This window comes from Patiria miniata, unplaced genomic scaffold (genome assembly GCF_015706575.1).
Source record: "Patiria miniata isolate m_02_andy unplaced genomic scaffold, ASM1570657v1 HiC_scaffold_2, whole genome shotgun sequence".
In the NCBI taxonomy this organism is placed as follows: domain Eukaryota; kingdom Metazoa; phylum Echinodermata; class Asteroidea; order Valvatida; family Asterinidae; genus Patiria; species Patiria miniata.
The window spans coordinates 1,119,090-1,140,800 of NW_024037058.1; the positions used below are offsets into that span (position 1 = coordinate 1,119,090).

Genomic DNA, 21,711 nt, shown 5'->3' on the forward strand with positions numbered 1-21,711 from the left:
CACCGTCACAAATGCCGTATGAACCAATTGGGCCACTATATGCTCAACCTGTCAATTAAGCCTGCCTTCCTATTGGCTGTAGCAATAACTCGATGACGTCGCAGCAAGCTATATGCCATGTCAATTGAACCTGGCTACATCATATGGGAACCAAATGATGTTCGTCTAATCCCCAACATATGACAGAAATGTATCAAATCACCCAGTGTGAGGAAATATTGTCATTACAGTGGGACAGAGTGAACAAGTGTGCATGCATGCCTATATCACACACATTGTTTATTTTTCGTGTCATTTGATGACGATTTAGGGATCACATTCATATCATTAATACTTAATGAGTATTTCGGAAATCAGGGAAAATCTGTTTCACTGTGGCCCTTGTGTGAGAAATATTTCCAGTGTAAATAGGACAGCTGTGGTAATTTTACATGTTGAATTGAGGAATTGGTCTTGTCAACCACATTCTGTTTTGGTTGCTCTTTAAAATTAAACAATCAAAGAATGACATCAGTATAATGTCACTTCTAAAAAGGACTACAGAAAAGAACAAATTGGAGAACAAAATTTAGCTGAAAATATTAGTAATGTCTTTTCTAGGTTTATTTAAGGGAAAAGCCAAACTCAGCCCCTTCAAAAAACAGCATTTTATACATGCTCTAGAATTTTAGAAATATTTTTTCCAGTAGCAGTACTTAGAGCTGAAGTATGTTGTGTTCTTGATCCTTAGGTACCCAAAGGAATACAAATCATTGTACCCTTTGGATTCAATGAGTATGGCCCCCAACCCATACTACACCAAAGGCCTGCCCCCGCCAGCCTGGGAACATTGGAATGATGTTCGAGTTGGTGAAGATATTCCACTTTCCAAGGACAAGCCATACTATGGACCGTTGCCACCCAAATACCATGTACGTATATTTTCTTCCTCTTGTTTTCTCAACTGAAGCTTTAGTTACAAAGAAAATGACAGCATTTGTTAGCACTTTAATTAGTGGGTATCACATGCAATTAAAGTGGAACTTATCATTAAATCTATTCAAACCCAATGCTGAATTTGGTCAAATGATTAAATTGAGAAATTGTGTATCAAGTCCACATCCCACCATTTGTCATTAATCATGACTGAACTAAACAAAAGTATTCCATATTTGACAAAGCATTGATTTCCTCACTAATGACTAAGGCCGCGGTCGAATCACATGGCTACAGTCAGCAATAAAAGTTGAGTCAGTAGGAAGTGGCTGCAGCCATTGACCAGTGGCTTCGATATGTGCGTATGTTTTTTCAGGCCCAAGCAATGTGATTCAGACGCAGCCTAATAGTTGACCTTCAAGTAAGACTGCAAATAAGCCTGGGTCTCCAAGTACACTGTTTCTGTATTGATAAAAAAAAAACCACTTTAACATGCATCTGAAGATCAGTAAACCCTCGAGAGGACTAAGCAGCTCAACTTCATGATTTGTTTTCATGGAAATTCCAGGTCTACTTCACTCAATTTACTTGTAGAGCAACCTACTTATGCATATTTCCCTAAACCGGCAGGTATTTATGCTAAGAGTTTACACGATAGCGCCCTCTGGTGTCCTACCCATAGTGCCTTGTGCTCTTCCTCTTTTCTCTTAGCGGCCGGTCGGGTAGGATGTGCATAAAATACGCTCTGTATTTCTCGTCAATTTCTGCTACCCTTATCACTTAAGAGAAGATTTTGATTAAAGAATTTATAGTAGAGTTATTGTATCGTCTTGTTGTGTGATATTGCATAGTAATAAAGCGTTTGGAGAGAACTGGCTCTCCCTCAGAATGGACCAAATTCTCGGGGGACTCTGCCGTTAACGCTACATCGTTATTGCGGCAGCGGTCTCCTGTCCAGCATCCCCAGCCACTGCCGGCTGCGGGCTCTGGCAGTTCCGTTGACCAATGAGGGAACCATCGGTTGCCTTCTCCGGTCAGCCTAAGCGGAACAGCCAAACGAAAGGGGTGCTCCGGGAAGGTTCCTCCAAACTTATCTCATCTGCCGGAGCCAAACCTAAAAAGGGTTGACATGGTGAATGAGGCTCGGGTCCGGGCTTCACTACACCCTCTGTCCCATCCCCAAACACGGGGCAGCCCGAGGGGACTAGCCTTCACAGTTCAGTGGGCTTGAGTCACCCATGTCCTCCCAACACAGTGCCTAACACCACTGAGTGCCTGGATGGACTATTGTACAGGCCACCGGACAACGCTCACACCCAACCCAACCCATGGGGCTTAAAGCGCTGACGGCCAGGAATGACATGAGCAATGCAGAGCAAGCCGCCTGGGGGACCGTGGACCGGCGGGCTCCGTATTATCTCGCTCTCAGGGACCCCCCTTGTCGGATTTTATCCGTTGTTCGGGGGTTCCGGTGCCCCTAGTGTCATCCAACTTTTCCTTGGGTATACCCCAGGGCCACTTCAAATAAAAAGAGCAAGAAGAACTAGAAATGTGTTTGTGGACAAACACAAGCTGTTTCGGATATTTGAAATACTCTGTGCACGTGATGAACACTTGATGAAGTCACTTCGAATGTCATCTGCCAAGTGAAAAGTCAATCAGACATATAGTGCCAAAGTATGATTTGAAGAAAAACGTGTACAAACCCTATGGGGAAAAATGCATCTTAAATGTGAAGTAACCTTACACCTGATGATGTCACGATCACGAATTTCTTCTAGGACCATCTGTAGGTGGTAGTCTAAGTGTGTACCAAGTCTAACGTCGATCAGATTTACGAAAGTGCCAAAGTAGAATGTTTTAAAACGTGTACAAACCCTATGGGGAAAAATACATCTTTAATGTGACGTAATCCAACACCTGATGACGTCACGATCACAAATTTCTTCTAGGACCATCTGTGGGTAGTGGTCTAAGTATGTATCAAGTCTGAGGTCGTTCGGATTTACGAAGAGGCCAAAGTGGAGTGTTTTAAAACGTGTACAAAACATATGGGGAAAAATGCATCTTTAATGTGACGTAACCCGACACCTGATGACGTCACGGTCACGAATTTCTTCTAGGACCATCTGTGGGTGGTGGTCTGAGTATGTATCAAGTCTGAAATCAATCGGATTTGAAAAAGTGGCAAAGTGGACTGGTGGAAGAAACGTGTGTTAAACCTATGGAGAAAAAGTCTGAAAAAGGAGGGGGGGGAAAAAAAAAAAAAAAAAAAAAAAAAATCTTAACGAAAACAATAGCTGTTTCGGTGAGTCACCGAAACAGCTAATAAGGTGGGTCGTCGACCACAACATTATACCTCAGACTCGGACGACTCCTCAGATCGATTCCACCGGGACAAACGCTCCAGGGGTGAGGATCCGATTTCTAGGGCAGGTTTTTTGCAAGCCTTTCAGTCTGACTCGGCTTCATTATCGGCCCTGTCTGCCAACCACCAGATGGGCCCAGTTGGCAACCCCTCTGAGGCGGCAGGCCAAGCCCGCAACCCTCAGTCGTTGGTCAGGGATGGGCGGCTCAAGGACAAAGGGACATACCGCACACGGTTAGCCATGCTTCAGTCTTCCCACCTGCAGTGAGCACTCCGCAGTTGTTACAGTGCAACCAAAAAACCTAGATTATTTTACCTCATCTGTGTGCTTATTGTGCCGTGCGAGTTGTTTGGTTTTTATTAGATACAAAATGTATACGTTACACCCCACATTAAATAGATCTGTCATAAAGTTTTTAACCAAAAACGTGTTATTCGATTCCCTCGTAGACTTTCCGCAACCGCTTACAACCTAGGCGTGGTCGACAGTGTTGGAGGTCTCGAGGCCGGCCTCGGCCTGGAGGCCGATTTTCATGGCCTTGGCCTTGGAGTGCAAGGCCTCGGCCTTGGCCTCGGCCTCGGAGCCTTCCGGCCTCGGCGAATCGGTCGAGGCCGGCTCGAGGCCGCCCATTTTGATGTGTTTTCTATTCTAATTAATTTAAATTTGTTACCTTATCAAACCCTTGAGTTTCTGCCGCAGTGGGTTCCGTGAAACGAACGCATATACAATGTACGCACGATCGAATGAACACACTGGTAATGGTTGCATTGAACGTACGTACGTAGCATCTTCGCCTAGCCTGCGCTTCAGCTTTCCACGTGCGTGCAAGCGTTATAACTGTTACCGTGTGCCAGACTACATAAGTCTGGCACCAATCTCATCCGGTAGTAGACTAGTCTGGTTGCAGTGTTGCATTTCGCCTCTGTACCCCGACCTTTAAAAATGATTTGCCGCAAGGTGCCGCAAGCTTAACCATTCCTTTTTATATAGGCCACTATTTTAATAAAAGTCTGAACTTTCTGGGTGCTATCGAGTGTACTAGTCTGTACCATTTTCTTTTCATAAAGATATGATAAAAACAGTTACGATTTATCAAGTAGATTTTATTTTTACACGGTGGTTTAAATGAAAGTTCCGGCTCACACGGTAATGTTTGGCGCAATTGGTCGATATGGAAAGCGCGATTTCAGAATTCGTTTTTCCATCAAAATGAATGCAAAGTTCTGAATTAAGTCAGTATTCCTCGTGGTACCAGGATACTTGGTATTTTTAGAGCCATGTTGATACTTACTATATGTATTAGCACGGTTTGAAATTGACTAATTTTGCGTGGTTACAGATATACGGCCAAAACCACTGGACTCTTGCCATGAACTTAAAATTCTTCGAAGCCATTGGATCCCAATCGGATGATCCGAGAATTCGTGGGCATTTTGATGAACTGAATGATATCATGCTTGCATGTTCCGTGTTGCCGTGTTGTTTGGAGCGGGATCGGCCATTGCCAGACTTTGTCTTGCACCGCGGTATTAACAGTGATAATGCGTGGATACTTCTTCCGTTGTGTGGAGTGGGATTGGAACTATACTTTGCCCGTGCCTAACGGCAGGCAGTCTGGCACTGTCTGGTCGCATCGCGGTGTTTGCTCGGCGCGCGCCTGGACAGTGCGAAGGTCCAGGGGGGGGGGGGGTCGTAACTTATGGTTATTAGTGGTAAAAACATGATTCAAAAATCAAGTTGTTGTTTATTTAATGGGGATTCCTATGATATTAAATATTGTGATAGGTTTGGAAAATAACATTTTATAAAACATGCTAAAAGTAAATAATGTAAATCTTACAGAATAGAAACTCAAAATTTGGCCATTTAAATTGTATCTCCAATGAGGCTGATTCAAATGCCATTGATTTTGTTGTATAATTCGCTTTTCAGTGTTACAAAACTTGAGATTTCTTTCTTTAGAAAAATTAATTCGCCAGACTCCCTACAAGAGGAAACACATTGCAAGCTGTAAGCCAGGCACTCCAAAACTCAGTGAATTCATCTAAAAAGATGTTAAAACTCCAACATAATCTTAGCCTTGTTTTAGTGATTTATATCTTATTACGTGTTTTAATAGTCGGCCTCGGCCTTGGCCTCGGAGGTGGTGGCCTCGGCCTTGGCCTCGGCCTCGCGGTTGTGGCCTCGGCCTCGGCCTTGGCCTCGGAGGTTGTAGCCTCGGCCTTGGCCTCGGCCTCGGAGGTTGTGGCCTCAACTACAACACTGGTGGTCGAGTCGTGAATACCCCATCCCATCTTACATAAGAACTCTTTGTACATAGGCCATGGTAATTGTGATAGAAAGCTCTTCTTAACAAAATCGCACCAATTAGTAGATAATAGATAGTATTGTATTGAACCGAATGCAGCGTTTAGGACCTATGATCGTGTGTTTCAGAGACCGGTTTCAGCTTGCCCTGAACCTGAAATCTAATGACAGCAGATTTAGCTCTTGGTCAGTTTGATCCGGGTCTGTTTGATCCGGTTGGAAAATGGAAAGTTCAGTTTTGTTTCCCAGAATTTGGCAATTCCGTGGTCTATTATGCGTGAACAGATTAGCTGATTAATTAGGCAAGACCCCGCCTCTTGACCTCCTAGATTTTGACCAATCAGCGGGCGCTATCATTGCGCGTCATAGACAATGGATAACAAAAATTGTCACGCTCTCTGTATCATGTTACAAAATATCGCGCCCCCGCTGTTGTTGTATTACAAAACACTACATTCGAATTGACCAATCAAACCATTTAGTCCTGATTTAGGAATGAAATGACGTCACGATTTAGTAAAGTCGACTCCAGTTGGCTGGCAGGCAGCTTGCATATATGTACATGTATATGTCTAGACATATCAGACGTTATACGTGAGACTTGCTCTGTGGATAACGGGTGATACTCAGACTAGCCAAATTCTAGCGTCATCTAGCGTCCCGGGCATCTTGACATCTGTTAGCAATAGTCGGCCTCCCCAAGTATTCGCACAGCTAAATTATCCGTAAGTGTCGATCAAGTTGTTGTTATGGAGTTTTGCATAAATCTTTATTGATGCCCTATGGACACAATATTGAGTGATCTTTAAGATTTATGGTGTTTAATTGATTTTGAAATGAAGATTTGATTGATGTTGAGAAGATATTGTGTACCAACATGATTTTAAAATGACCAAGAGAAGTAAAAATTCATAGAAATGTAGATTTCTACGTAGATCATTAACAAAAATCTTGAAATCGACGTTAAGAATTACTTTGACGCCGAGAATTTTGATTGAAGATTTCGGTAATGGAGAAGTCAGCGATTTTAATTGAGAATTTTGAAGTTAAGGATTTTGAGTGCTTGAGGATTTGGAAAGCAAACCAGATCATGTAGAGATGGTGGGGATTTTGAAATTCATGCATAACGAGAAAACATGAATGGTTTTGGATCTTATATTTATTTTAGATGGCCTTTTTGGGTACTGAGTGATCCGTCGGCACTAACACCAACTGAAGAGGAGTCTTCCATTGGCTAGCAGCAGCAGTAGACAAGGCTTTTCATGAAGCAGGCTCATTGAAGAGTGGTACTGATGAACGTGGGCATCTTTGGGACTTTGCCTGCCATCTCAGAATTTGGAGAGTATTTAAAATAAGCTTTAATGAAATCTGTGAATCACACGATAAATAAGTACAACTGGTGGAGTTTAGAAAACTTTAAATAACGTAACACAGAACAGCAAATTCCTCATGTAACTGAAATTATCCTGAGCAAATTAGACTACTGAAAAATTAGTTTGTGAACAAATAAGAATATACTGGAAGGGGAACCCAATATTGAATCCTTTGATAATTGCTGGAAATAATAATTTTGAGCAAAAGTGTAAATAAGAAATTAGAGGAATTGAATTTTAAGGTATTTGTTGTATATATGTGAAGAAGAATATTTGAAGTTTTTTTTTAATGTAATAGAAGAAAGTAAGAAGTTGTTTTCATTCCCTGTCTTATAATTTGTCTGTTGGTGTGTCTGTTGGGCCAAAAAAAAAAATATTCGGTCTCTGGTCAGACCAATGTTCCGGAATTGACGCGGAGATGCGGCTTCTTTTTTTTTTCTTCAAGCTTGAATTGTACAGACAAGGTGGGGTACTATTTTGCTTTTTTGGTGTCCTCATGTACATTGGTGTCCTCCATAATTATCCTTGGTGCTTTCGATCATTTGCCTTGGTGCAATTTCCCATTCCTTGGTGCTAATTGGTAAAAAGAAATGAGGAGGTGCGGCAATAGAGGCCACTGTTGGAGCTACCGCGGAACATTTTGGAAAAAAAAGAAGATTGACGCGCATGATTAAAATCGACGCGCGCGCTAATCAGAGACTGACTTTTTTTTTTTTTTGGCCTTGGGGTTGCCATTACACTTTTACAACAGACCCGGCAGTTCTGGTGGACATGCGGACCGCTGCTTTTCACTGTCTTGACCACGGTCTTGGCTCAGTGCTTGTCCAGTTTGAACGAGTGATGACCTTAGCAACCTCCACCTGCCAGGGTAATGTGCTCAATGCACTTTTTCTCCCGTCACAGGGTGCCCGCAAGAGGTTCGAGACCTTCTTTCTAAAGGGCAAGGATCTCTTTGCAGGGAAATTCGAGGATTGCATGCAAGCTGAGGCAAAGCGGTTGAAGGCTAGTAAGAAGCCATCAACCCCAATGTCCAGGGCAGCGTGCGCCAACTCAGTCATTTACCGGACAAGCACGGCCCCAACTCGGCTGCGGTTCCCAGTCGCCTGCTCCCCTTTATCCCGGGGGCTGACATAAATACTTCCCCACTCATAGCGGCCTCCCACCATCGGACCCGTGGGAGGCCATCTTTGAGAATTTGCGGGGTCCCGGGTGTTAATTACGTCCAACCAGTGGGTGCTCGATTTAATCAGTCGCGGTAAATACTCACTCCAGTTCTTGAGCACGCCTCCCCCCCCCCCCTCCCCAGGCATGCTTGTTCAGCCGACACCAACCCAACGAAGCACTGCTCCCTCGAGGGGGAGATAAACTCGGGTGCACCCCCAACTTTTTTGATGGGGGTGCAGGAATATGCTAAAGCACCCCCTACTTTTAGTGGACATGAATGCACATCTTGTCATAACAATCATCTTTCGACTTACCTAAGCAGCCACAAAATGAAAAGTATCTGAAAAAAGTAATTATATTTCCCGTCATGTTGGCACTGTCGCCCTAATTAATGCAAGCTGCGCGCACCCGCCCGCTCACCTGCCCACTCATACTGTACTAAACTAGCCAGTAGCCACTTAACCACTGCGTCAGTTTAATAGTCTGGTTACAGACCTATCTCGCTTACACAGTAAGTAAGTAAACCTTCGTTGTTTTTAAGTTCACTTCACGATGACAAGTTTGCAATTCAAAACACGTGTGTAATGCTCAGTGCAGTGATGACTGCTTCCTGCCACGCCTCCAAAGGGCCAAAGAAGGCACAATGGAAAAGCAGTAACCGGTAATCTATTCATGGCCGCGGTGCACGGTTGCAGCATAGGTACGGTCGAATTAGACATCGTAAAAATGCCAAGAAAACACCGATGGAGAAAGAATATTTTTTGCAAGTTAATTCACAGAACTTGATCTGTCATGTCTGTGTATGTATTTTCCGTGTTCATGAATTTATTTTATTTCGAGGTTGTGACGTACTACTCACAATTTGATGCAGCGTGTTTTCCCGAAGTTAAAACGAGGTTATCTATGCTTATACCGCGCGCGATTTATGGACAGTGTTGGCCATGCAGTTTCCCCTTTTGACTAGCTTTGTACTTATGGTGTGCATGACCTGAATTTTCAATTGTTTAAAAATATTTATCGACTGTTAATACTCTAATAATTATTAAGGTAATCTTTACTTTTTGTGGCCATTTTCGTATAGCCTTTCGTAGTGCAATGGAAATAGTCCAGGCTGAAATTCGCATATGACTGAATACCCCATTCAATCAGCACAAAAAATTGGCAAAAAGAAAAATTTCCGACCTACCGACCCTATTTTTTAGAGGTATGCGGAAGCAGAAATATTTCTTTTTGGCCTTTAATAGGGAGTCCATTGAGTTTTGGCCGAGTAAGCTGTAAGGCAATTTCAAACCGTGCTAATATGTAAGTGTCAACATGGCTCCAATATCGACCGATTGTGCCTAACATTACTGTGTGCGTCGCCACTTTTGTGTAAACCACATGTAAACTAAAATCTATTTGATTTAACGGTTTTTGTCAGAACTTTATGAATATATATGATTCTATATATAGCTCAGCCATGATTCAATGACTCCGAACTCAAAAATTATGTTAAAATGATCTTTTTAGCTAAAAAATAAATTGATTTTAGTGGTCAGAAATTGCCTCAGATTGCACCACAGAGCGTTTAGGGTCCAGATTTTTATGCCCCGCGGCGAAGCCTTGTCCTTCCGTGTGTGGGTGGGTGGGTGGGTGTGTGTGTGTGTCCGGACAAATCTTGTCAGCGCGATAACTTGACAAATACTTAACATATGAACTTCAAATTTGGTTTGTGTATTGTTCTTGGTAATCCTAAGAACCCTTTTGCATTTGGGGCCGAAAGGTCAAGGGTCAAGGTCACAGTGACTAAAACAAAAGAAATTTTGTCAGCATGATAACTTGAGAAATACTTTACGTATGAACTTCAAATTTGGTTTGTGCGTGTATTGTTCTTGATAATCCTAAGAAGCCTATTGCATTTGGGACCAAAAGGTCAAGGGTCAAGGTCACAGTGGCTGAAACACAAGAAATTTTGTCAGCGCGATAACTTGAGAAATACTTTACATATGAACGTCAAATTTGGTTTGTGGATTGTCCTTAGCAATCCTAAGAAGCCTATTGCATTTGGGGCCAAAAGGTCAAGGGTAAAGGTCACAGTGGATAAAACAATAGAAATCTTCTATTTATTCTGAGATCATAGGGATTAGGCATTAATTCATATAAAACCTACAGAAGACACTAATGCTGTCAATGAACGTTCCATGTGACCAAGGTACATGTAAAGTTTATGTTATGTCACGGGAACAGTCACGGTTGCGGGGCATTTGTGTTTGTAAACACACCTGACTTGTTTTGGGGGCCCTTAAGCGGGCCCCGAACCCCACACCATTAGGGCTTCATGCTACGCGCTCACATTACTTCTTATTCCAGGTATCAAGGTATGTCCCCCCACTTTTGAGAAGCGATTGACGCCCTTGGCTAAATATTTTATTTCAACAGCACTTTATAGTCTTCTACAGTTTTGATAAACAATGCGTTGGGTCAGTTAATAAAATATTCACAAAAAGTGCATAATGGAAACAATAATTATTATTGGGTTTTTTTACATACATGTACATGGTTCATTCTGGTGTAAACTTTCTTCCCCCCCCCCCCAAAAAAAAGGTGAAATAGTGCCAAAAAGTGGCCCCCGGACCCGGACCCATGCCGAAATGGCTTCGCGCTTTGCACTCGCCGATTGTCTTAAACAAATTCCAGCACCCCCTGTCAAAAATTTGATCTGAACAGATTTATTCATCCAAAGTGCTTCCGTATGGACACACTCAAGACTATCCCGAGTCAATACACAAGCCAGCATGGGGGGCCAGCCTAGACCTGAAGGACGCATACCTACTCGTTCCTATCAGGTGGGAGCATTGGGAATTCCTTTGGTTCCAATACAAAGACATCTGCTACAAATTCATGGTGCTCCCATTCGGCCTTTCTACCTCGCCCCGAGTCTTTACCCGATCCTAGCACGTGGCAGAAGGATGCACTGATGATACGGTGGGATGGGCTGCTTGTCTACACCTTCCTCCCGTACGGGTACTGACCAAACTTGAGCAGGTGGACTACAAAGTCCTCCTCATAGCTCCCTTCTGGCCCGCCAACCATGTTGCCCAAGGCTAACCAGACTCCTGGTTCACCGGCCAATGGTACTTCAGCGGAGAGCGGACATTCTGTTCCAGCCCAGCTCGGGTTTTCTTTGCCCAGCTCTGGGCAACGACAACCCAACCATATCGGCTGCCTTCTCGCTACACAATCGCCCATTGGTTAGTTACAGCCATCAAGTCAACCGTGGACGCATCACCGGCAGGGGCGGCTTCCACCATTTGGGCCTTCTTTAAGGATGTCTCTTACATCACGCAAGCGGCATGTTGGAAAACTCCCAACACATTCACCGAGTGTTACTTGAAGGACGTTCTCCTGACAGAGGGCAGAACAGGGAGAGCAGTGCTGAGGGCAGCTAGCTGAACCTTGTCATGGTCACAAGACCATCTCCAACCGAGGACCTCTCTAGCATAGATGAGTCTCCTTACTCTGATTCCTTATTTTAACCTTTTTACATATGATAGATATGAATTATGTCATAATGGTTTTGCCTATAGTGATCATTTTTGCCCCACCGTGCACTTATATTATGTACCGGTGGGCTGTGGTTCAATATTGTACAATTATACAAGAGCATCTCGCATAACCCACCGCCTAATACCTGGTGCAAGTCTGTGCATAAGTAGATTGCTCTACCCTCGGTTAGTTGAGTGAAGTACCCCCCCCCCCCCCCCCACAGAAGTGTGGATGGGGTCTACGAACAAAAATTTACCTGTAGAGCATCCCTTCCTCCTACCCCACTATTCTCGATCTAGAGAAACATGGGTGCTCCGACTTAGCGCTCGAGAATTGAGAAAGAGTGAGGGGCACTATGGGTAGGACACCAGAGGGCTCTTTTGTGTAAATCTTAGCGTAAATACCTGCTGGTCTAGGGAAATATGCACAAGTAAGGTAAGTGTTTGTTCGTAGACCCAATCCACACTTCTGAGGGGGGGGGGACTTTAATACAAGGCTATATGCTTTATATCACTTACAAGAATCAGTATTGACAACTTTTGCCTGTGCTTTGTCCAACAGCTTCTGATGCGGCAGTCATACTTTGCAGCTACTTCCTATGTGGACTATGAAATTGGCCGTGTTCTATCAACACTGGAGGAAGAGGGATTTGCGGATAGCTCAATCATTGCATTAGTTGGTGATCATGGTAAAATCAAGATTATTATAACATTTTTTTTAATTCTCTACACATTAACAAAAGGTCATAAAGAGGAAGAAGAAGAAACCTTGTCTTCATTTATGTGCTAAGTGCTTGTAACAGTATACCCCAATAGCATGGTATTGTTGAAACAAAATTACATTAAAGCTAAATTGGTTTGGCCTACAGTAACAAGCAATTTTGCCAGGGATTTGTCTAGTATTATTACACCCATTACAAACAGAAACATACTTCTCTTATGCTTTAGGGAAATAAAGTTGGCATTATGCTTAGACTCAAAGGAAAACATACCCAACCATTTCTTGTGTTTAGGCATATGACACAGCCAAAGAACTAAAACATATGGGCACACCAGGCTTGAAACATATGGACATATCAGACCCAAAACATATGGGCACACCAGACCCGAAACATATGGACATATCAGACCCAAAACATATGGGCACACCAGACCCGAAACATATGGACATATCAGACCCAAAACATATGGGCACACCAGACCCGAAACATATGGACATATCAGACCCAAAACATATGGGCACACCAGACCCGAAACATATGGACATATCAGACCCAAAACATATGGGCACACCAGACCCGAAACATATGGGCACACCAGACCCGAAACATATGGACATATCAGACCCAAAACATATGGGCACACCAGACCCGAAACATATGGACATATCAGACCCAAAACATATGGGCACACCAGACCCGAAACATATGGACATATCAGACCCAAAACATATGGGCACACCAGACCCGAAACATATGGACATATCAGACCCAAAACATATGGGCACACCAGACCCGAAACATATGGACATATCAGACCCAAAACATATGGGCACACCAGACCCGAAACATATGGACATATCAGACCCAAAACATATGGGCACACCAGATCCGAAACATATGGGCACACCAGACTCGAAACATATGGACATATCAGACCCAAAACATGGGCACACCAGACCCGAAACAAAAGTAGCAAACATCTACTTAAAAAAAGTAGCAAACATCACTTAGTTTACGTCTTTCCAGATGCCCGACAAGGTACACTTCAGCGTGCATTCAACTTCAATGCCGTATAACAATACGCACACACAGTATGTACATTGTACAGCACGCGTATTACACGTACATGTGTGTGCATGTATTGCAGAGCATGTGCATACATGTGGTGCAAAAGTTAGCAATTCCGACTTGATAAATCTGCCATCAGCACCCCCCCCCTCGCGTGCACGAGCCTGTATTCATCGATGCATATGCAACACCATCTCTATGCATATGCAGCAACATCGCTTGACCAATCAAAGTAACCACTTTTTGAAGACTCGTTTATTATTTTCAGTACGTATGGAAGGCTGGATAACAATCTGCAAAAGTATTAAAAACATAAACTTCATCTTGAAATGAAGCCACATTAAACTTCATCTGTAGATTTCAAACACAGTATATTTGGATGATAATGCTAAGATCAGCTGCTCTTGGATTGAATTTATAAACAACACGACCATAACCCAATCTAAAAACACGTTAAAATTGTGCAGCAGCAGGATTCCAGTCAAACCAGTGAGTTTGGCGATTTTTTTCATTGAAAAAAAAACTTTTTCATTTTCCGACGCGCATGGCTACGGCGACGCGCGCGCATACCAGAAACCGGAGACTTTTTTTTTTGGCCTAATAGTCACATAATGTTGATTTCTGATTGTTGAAATACCAGTGTCTACTTCACTCAACTTACCTGTAGAGCAATTTACTTATGCATATTTCCCTAAACCTGCAGGTGTTCACGTTATTAAGAGTTTACACAATAGCGCCCTCTGGCGCCCTACCCATAGTGCCCCGCAGCATGTATGCTTCGCGAGCCTCCACTTTTCTGCTTGATGCACTTTTTCTCCCATCGCCGGGCACCTCCAAGGAATTTGAGACCCTCCCTCTAACAGGCATGGATCTTATGCAGTAAAATTCGAGGATAACATACAAGCCGAGGCAAAATGGTTGAATGCTACTGAGAAAATCGATTTCAAGAAGCCACCAACCTCCACGGCCAGGCCTGAACAGAGTAAGAACAAACTGTCTTGTGTTATCCCCCGCTGCAAACCACTGAGGTCTAACTGTGGTGGTTTTTGTAGCCCTACCGCGCAGACTCAGTCATTCGTCGGACGACAATGGCCCCAACCTGGCCATGGTTCACTGGCACCTGCACCCCGTTAACCTGGGGGCTAGCGTAAATGACTTGCCAAACTTGTGTCGACCTCCCGCCGTCAAACCCGTAGGAGGCCGTCTTCGAGACTCTAATTACGTCCAACCAGTGGGTACTCGATCAATCAGATCCAACCTACCAAACAAAAGGCTGCTCCCTCAATGGGTAGATCAATTCCCACCTCGAAAAAGGGGCAGTATGCGTACTTCCCTCGGGGGAGACGCGATCAGGGTTCATGGTGTCCAAGAAGGAGGCTGGCGCCCCATCCTAATCTTTAAACCCCTGAACAGATTTATTTGTCTGAACCTTCTTGATTTTATTTGCGTGTCGAACTTTCGTCAGTGCGTGTTCCTGTTCCTTCCGGCAACAGTGGCCCCACTCAAACCTGGCTCAGGCTGCTAGGCCTCATGGCCAGCTATTTGGACATCGTAGATTTTTGCCGGCCTAATCATCACCACATATATCATCCAATGCCAACCACGTCCTGGCTGATACCGCACCTCCGGTGGTGGCTCGACATTGTCAACCTCTTTCACAGACCCCGGCCATTGCTGACCGTCATAACAGATGCGTCACTTTTTGGCTGGAGGGCCAACATCCACCCGCGCCAAGTTGTGGGTCGGTGGGGCCCAGAACACCGCTCAAGTCACATGAACATACTGGAGATGTTGGCAGTCTCCAACGCTCCTAAATGTTTTCGGGTATCAGTAGTGGGCCAAGCAGTCCTGGGTTTCGATGCGACAATGCCACCTGGGGGGCATGCAGTCTGCCCAACTGTGTGCACTCACATGGGAACTCCTCCATTAGTGTATGCGCCACAATGTCACGTTTTTAGCAGTCCACCTCCCAGGTGAGGAGAACGTCGCTGACGACCCCCTCTCCAAGGGGTCAGTCAGTCCGCAGCCTACTCGATAATGAGCCACACAGCGAGATTTTATTTGCAGCGAGTTGACCATCTGGGACCATGCGAGATTGCACGAGGTTATGCGAGTGTTCAGTAGTGCCCCTGGAAAATCGGACAGGAAACCCGTTTCGTAGCAGTGGCTGACTAAAGGAGTGGTCTTGTTATTGTCCTTAAATGAGTACCTTGTGGGCAGGGTATGGAATTTTTTTAAGTACATGAAATATAGCAAGAAAGTGTGTACATGTACATCCTAGAGCATAGTAACCTCACACTTTGAAGAAAGTTTGGCTTAGTTTTTAAGTTCACTTTTTTAAGTTGCTTTATATTTATAATTGAGTCATTCTATTTTTTTCAGAAACTTTCTTTGTAAGCAATGTTCTTTGAAAGTGCAAGTGGTTCAAGTATTCAAGTGTTTTAGTAAAATCCAGCTCAAAGTATTTAACTTTGGACTTCTGATTTTATGAATAAATCATTTTCCAGAATTTCAGTCAAGAAAAGGGACATATCTTTGATTGTTTTTTTTTTTATTTTCATTTCGACAGATAAAAAGCATCATGAAAATATTGCCAAAAATAGTGATTTTTTACATGAATTTTAACCCATAACGGTCTGGAAATAGGAACAGCATTGCCAGCATATTAATGATTTATATTTCTGGTACACCTAGTTATTGAAACGAAGAAAACATACAAAAGAAATGAAACTGGCTGCCATAAACTGTGTTGTTTTGAGAGAGGACACATCGCCAGTTTATTTTCTATAGTCGGGCACATTTAGTTTCAGATTACACAATATCCATAAGCATGCATGGAGCGGGGTACCCGACATACGGAAGCCCCCGTGTGCTGTTAAGTGATTGTTAAAACACGTGCTGCTTGTAGGTCTTGCCCAATGAGGAATGTACACTCATGCCATACACGTGCTTACACTTGCTTCCAGAGTGTCATTTTTACCCCTCAGCCGAGAGGCTCGAGGGGTATTGTCATCGCCTAGGGCGTCCGTCCGTCTGTATGTCTGTTCTGACCATACCACCCTTGTGGGGTGATGTTCCTTTCAGGACACATCACCCCACTTTTTTCACAATAGAAAAACATCACCCCAGAAGGGAATCTTTAGAAAAAGGGATAATGGGAACACAATGCTATCACCCCACAATTCCGTCTGGCTGGAACGTCCGTCCGTCCGGGTAGCTTAGTTTCCGGATGATAACTTGAGTTAGAAATGTTGTTTGGGGTTGTAACTTCGGTAGGCGGTTGCCCTTAGGAGTAGGCAAGTTGGGATTGGTTTTGAGGTCAAAGGTCAAGGTCACCGCGGTGAGTTAAAGGTTAATGGTTTCCGGATGATAACTTGAGTTAGAAATGAAATTTTGGTGTCTAACGTTGGTAGAGGGTTGCCCTTGGGAGTAGGCAAGTTGGGAATGGTTTTGGGGTCTAAAGGTCAGAGGTCAAGGTCACCATGGTGAGTTAAAGATAAATGGTTTCCGGATGATAACTTGAGTTAGAAATGAGATTTTGATGTCTAACTTTGGTAGGGGGTTGCCCTTGGGAGTAGGCAAGCTGGGATTGGTTTTGGGGTCAAAAGGTCAAGGTCACCGGTGAGTTAAATGTAAATGGTTTCCGGATGATAACTTGAGTTAGAAATGAGATTTTGGTGTCTAACTTTGGTAGAGGGTTGCCCTTGGGTACAGGCAAGTTGGGATTGGTTTGGGGGTCAAAGGTCAAGGTCACCGTGGTGAGTTAAATGTAAATGGTTCCAAATGATAACTTGACTCTGGCTGAGGGGTTTCAACAGCATTGCTGTTATTTTTCTTGATTGTTATGTAATGTTATGCATCAATGAACTTAAACCTACAGCTGACATGACTAATCAGACAGCTCAATAAAAGTTACCAGGTCAAAACATTTCATCGGCAAGGTTTCTAATGTTTGTGAACTACAAAAACGTCCAATTTGCATAGAATAACACGTGGACAAGACTGATTTTGGTGACTTGTATTCCAATTAGTGTAACATCACTATTCTTGCGACTTTTACTAAGCTTTTTCCAACAGGCATTGTTAAAGGGATAAACTTAAATACTTTGTGAAGAAACAATTGAAATAGGTTAAAGTAGGTGAAAATTGCTGTCAGAAGTGGATTTACTATATTTTGAACCACCCTGTAGTTGGACTTCATTCGAAATATGACTGTCCCCATCATGTCCTGTAATAGGCACTTGCGATCAAAGCAGATAATATGGCTGATTGATAAAACAGTGAACACTTGGCCAGAAACAAAGGCATACAATGGTATGTGGATGTGGAGGGCTTGTAGCTGATGGTTTCTGATTTATTTCACAATCAATATCTTCACGATATTCACCACTATTTATTATCACTAATGCTGTTGATTTAATAAGGGAATCAGTGTGTGCTTGGGATGTGTAAAACACTATGTTTAAGACTGGTTGAGTCTGGACATGCTGGAATGCTGATATATACCCAAGATCATTTTGTATATCAGGTTGCATGTGCATATAATTTTGCAATGATGCTTTTAGTCCACGATTGCTATCATGATCAGTATGTAAGATTTTCCCCCACAATTATTAATACCAAATTATTAATCCCTGTTTAAATTTATTTAAAATTTATAAGTCTGATATTTTTTTTTTAAATTCAAATACTGTCTGTATGCTGTGTGAAATATAATTCTGATTGTTGGTTTCAAGAGGGCATTCTTAAATTTATTTTTTGTTTGTTTTGTTTTTGTTATGCTTCATGACAGGCTGGCAGCTTGGAGAGCACCAGGAGTGGTCAAAGTACAGCAACTATGACTCTGCAACAAGAGTGCCTCTCATGTTCTATATACCTAAGGTTACCGACAAACACTGGCCACATCAGCACAAATTCCGTCTTATTGACCCACTTGACAGAATCCATCAGACTGAACAACAGGATGCATTTGACAATGTCACACCACAGTACAATCAATCACTAGGGTTTGTAAGCAATGCTTTAGTTGAGCTTGTTGATATTTTTCCAACACTGTCAAAGATTGCAGGGATTACTGTGCCCCCAGTGTGCCCCATAGACACCTTCCATACTGATTTCTGTGCAGAGGGTGTTAGCCTTCTCCCTGTTATATGTAATGTCACTGCAACAGTGAATTGTGGGTTAATTGTTCGATGGAAGAATGCAAGTTTCAGTCAGTACCCTCGACCAACTTTCTTTCCTTCCCATAAAACTAACACACCCAAGTTGACTGAGATTAATTTAATGGGATATTCTATGCATACAAAGAAGTATCGATATGTGGAGTGGCTTTCCTTCAACCATACAGATTATGCAGTTAATTGGACAGAACCTGTGGCAAGAGAGCTTTATAGTTACAAAGTTGATCCTCTGGAAATGCAGAACGTAGCCAATGCATCTCAATATCGGAACCTCATCAAAGAGCTCTCTCAACAACTTAGGAGTAACTGGAGACATGCATTGCCAGTTCTGAAAAAGAAAACAAATACAACCGAGTAGAAGCAAAACAATATGAGAAATGACAAACTACATTATTTCAAAACAACTCAAGTAAAGGAACGTTTTAGGAAACATTACCAAATTTGTCATTTTAATAAAAAAAATTCAGGTTTCAGGTTTCAGGTTTATTTCCATACTATATGGTAATTAAGTTGAATAATATACATCAGGTAAACATTTTAACGAAACTTTGAAATAATAGTATGGGGAGGCCAGACAAGAAGCCGAAGCTTGTACTAGGTCTGCCCCCTTCACAAAGAATACATGTAGTTATACAATTCATGAATAATCATAGGATATATCAATAATATGTGATTACATTAAATTCACGAGCTCATGCAAAACTTTACAAAAAAAGAATAAGTTACTTGAAGTAAATTTACCATCCTTGGCTTTACATGTGTTGTTAATAATTTTACTTGGCAATAAAGTAATAATTTTGCTCTTAATCACCATTGATATTAGCCGTAGTGAGAAGTAGTTTTTTATAATACAATTTACATGCTCTAATTGAGGTCATTGGGCAGAGAGATCGAATTTTATTCCAAAGGAGGGGCCCCTGGTGTCGTACAGTTGAGAGGTGTAGGGATGTTCTAACTTTATTAAGATGAAGCTTATTTGACGATCTTGTGTCGTAATGATGAATATCTGTGTTCATTACAAAAAACGATTTAATATTCAAAGGCAGTATGTTTTTTTCAAAATTATACATTAGAGCACACAATTTATATTTATAAAGATCATATACAGATAAGGTGTTGAACTTAACAAATAGCGGGGCAGAGTGATCCTTAAAACTAGAACCATTAATCAGTCTTAAAGATTTCTTCTGTAAAACGAGCAATTTATCAAGATAGGTTTTATGAGTATCACCCCAGGCAAGTATACCATATTGAAGATGAGGCAAGGATAACGTATTATAAATTGAAAATAGAACACGGGATGGGACAAAATATCTCAGTTTTCTAAGAATACCAAGGTTGCGAGATATAATTGTAAGGACTTTCTGACAATGATTTTTCCACGTTAACTTATCATCAATAATGACCCCCAAAAACTTACAGGAATCAACCTTTTCAATATGATGATTGTTAAAACGAATCTGAATACTTTTATCTACAATTCGATTTGTAAAAAACATCGTATGTGTTTTCTTAAAATTCAAAGATAATTTATTACATACAAACCACTCAAATACATTAGTTAGCTCATTGTTCAATATGTCAACAGCATCATTCAAATGTTTACTACTGTAAAATATATTTGTATCATCTGCAAATAAAAGAACGTCAGAGGTCGAGTAGAATTACAAATATCATTAATATAAATAAGAAATAAGATAGGTCCTAGGATTGAGCCCTGAGGTACACCACATGTGATTGGTTTGTAATTGGACTTTTTATTTTGCCAGACAACAAATTGTTTCCTATTTCTCAAGTAATCTTTAAACCACTCGAGTTCAGTACCTCTGACACCATATGTTTGTAGTTTATTAATTAGAATATCATGATTTATGGTATCAAATGCCTTAGAAAGATAAAAAAAAAAAATACCAATTGTATGTTCACGTTTGTCCAGACTAGATGTTATTTTATCAACTAAATTAATCAAGGCAAGTTCAATTGAATATTTGGCCCTGAAGCCATACTGAGATTGTGACAGTATGTTAAATTTAGCAATATATTTTTCAAGACGGTTTGCAACTAACCTTTCTAGCAATTTTGAGAAGCATGGCAATACAGATATGGGGCGATAATTAGTGACATTGGAACGATCACCATTTTTGTAAACTGGAGTAACTTTAGCAGTTTTAAGTTCATTAGGGACCTCTCCGGGAATTAAAGAGTGATTAAAAATATCTGTTAAAGGGTGAACAATAAAAGGAGCAATATTTTTTATCAAAATATTATCAAGTTCATCATGACCAGAGCTCTTCTTATTTGGAAGTTTACTGATACAATCAAATAGTTCTTCCTCGGTGACTGGGCTTAAGAATAGAGAATCGGGAAAGTTACCTTTGATATATGTTATCGGGTCAGAAGTACTATGTTGTATCTTAGAAGCTAAATCTGGACCAATGTTAACAAAATGTTGATTGAAATGCTCTGCAATCGTTTGAGGGTCGTTAACATCATTATTGTTTATTTTGATCGAGTTAACTGGCTTGATGTTTTTGCGCTTTTTATTTAAAATTTCATTTATGATTTTCCAGGTATTTTTTATGTTGTTTTTTTGTTGCTCAAAAGACTCTGAGTAATATATTTTCTTGGAGGCTCTAATAACGGTGGTTAATTTGTTTTTATATCTGTTATATTTGAGTTTGTTGATCTCAGAAGGTTTTGTAAGAAATACTTTATACAGTTTATTTTTCTTTTTTATAGACTTGAGTAGACCTTAGAAATAAAATGAATTTTATAAAATGGCTTGAATCTACCATCAATAAGAATACATTACTTTTTGACAGAGGTTGTGTGATGTAAACAACTTCATTTTACAAACACTGTATACTCAGGTGCTTTCCAAGTTAAAAATGATATTTTCCATGTTACAATACATACTGAAGTAGTATACTGTAGTTGATGGTTGCAACAACACAAGCTGCTTCGTATGTTTTTGGAAGAGCTCTGTGACATGTGAAGACGAAGTGATTCGTCATTATGTCAATATGGTATAACACTTTAACAAGAAACTACAACTGAATCGGACCTTTAGTTCTGTAGATGTAGGTGTC

General features: G+C 41.6%; 1 protein-coding gene across 1 annotated transcript in view; it reads left to right on the forward strand.

The window, feature by feature from the left end:
- LOC119726968 (iduronate 2-sulfatase-like) overlaps positions 1–21,409 on the forward strand; it is a 134,008-nt gene extending 112,599 nt beyond the window's left edge. Inside the window, exons 6-8 of the mRNA XM_038198818.1 lie at positions 731–911; positions 12,215–12,341; positions 18,235–21,409. Coding sequence (XP_038054746.1) covers positions 731–911; positions 12,215–12,341; positions 18,235–18,980 — 1,054 coding nt within the window. The 3' untranslated portion in view covers positions 18,981–21,409. The remainder of the gene's footprint in view (positions 1–730; positions 912–12,214; positions 12,342–18,234) is intronic.
- Positions 21,410–21,711: the final 302 nt, after the last annotated feature.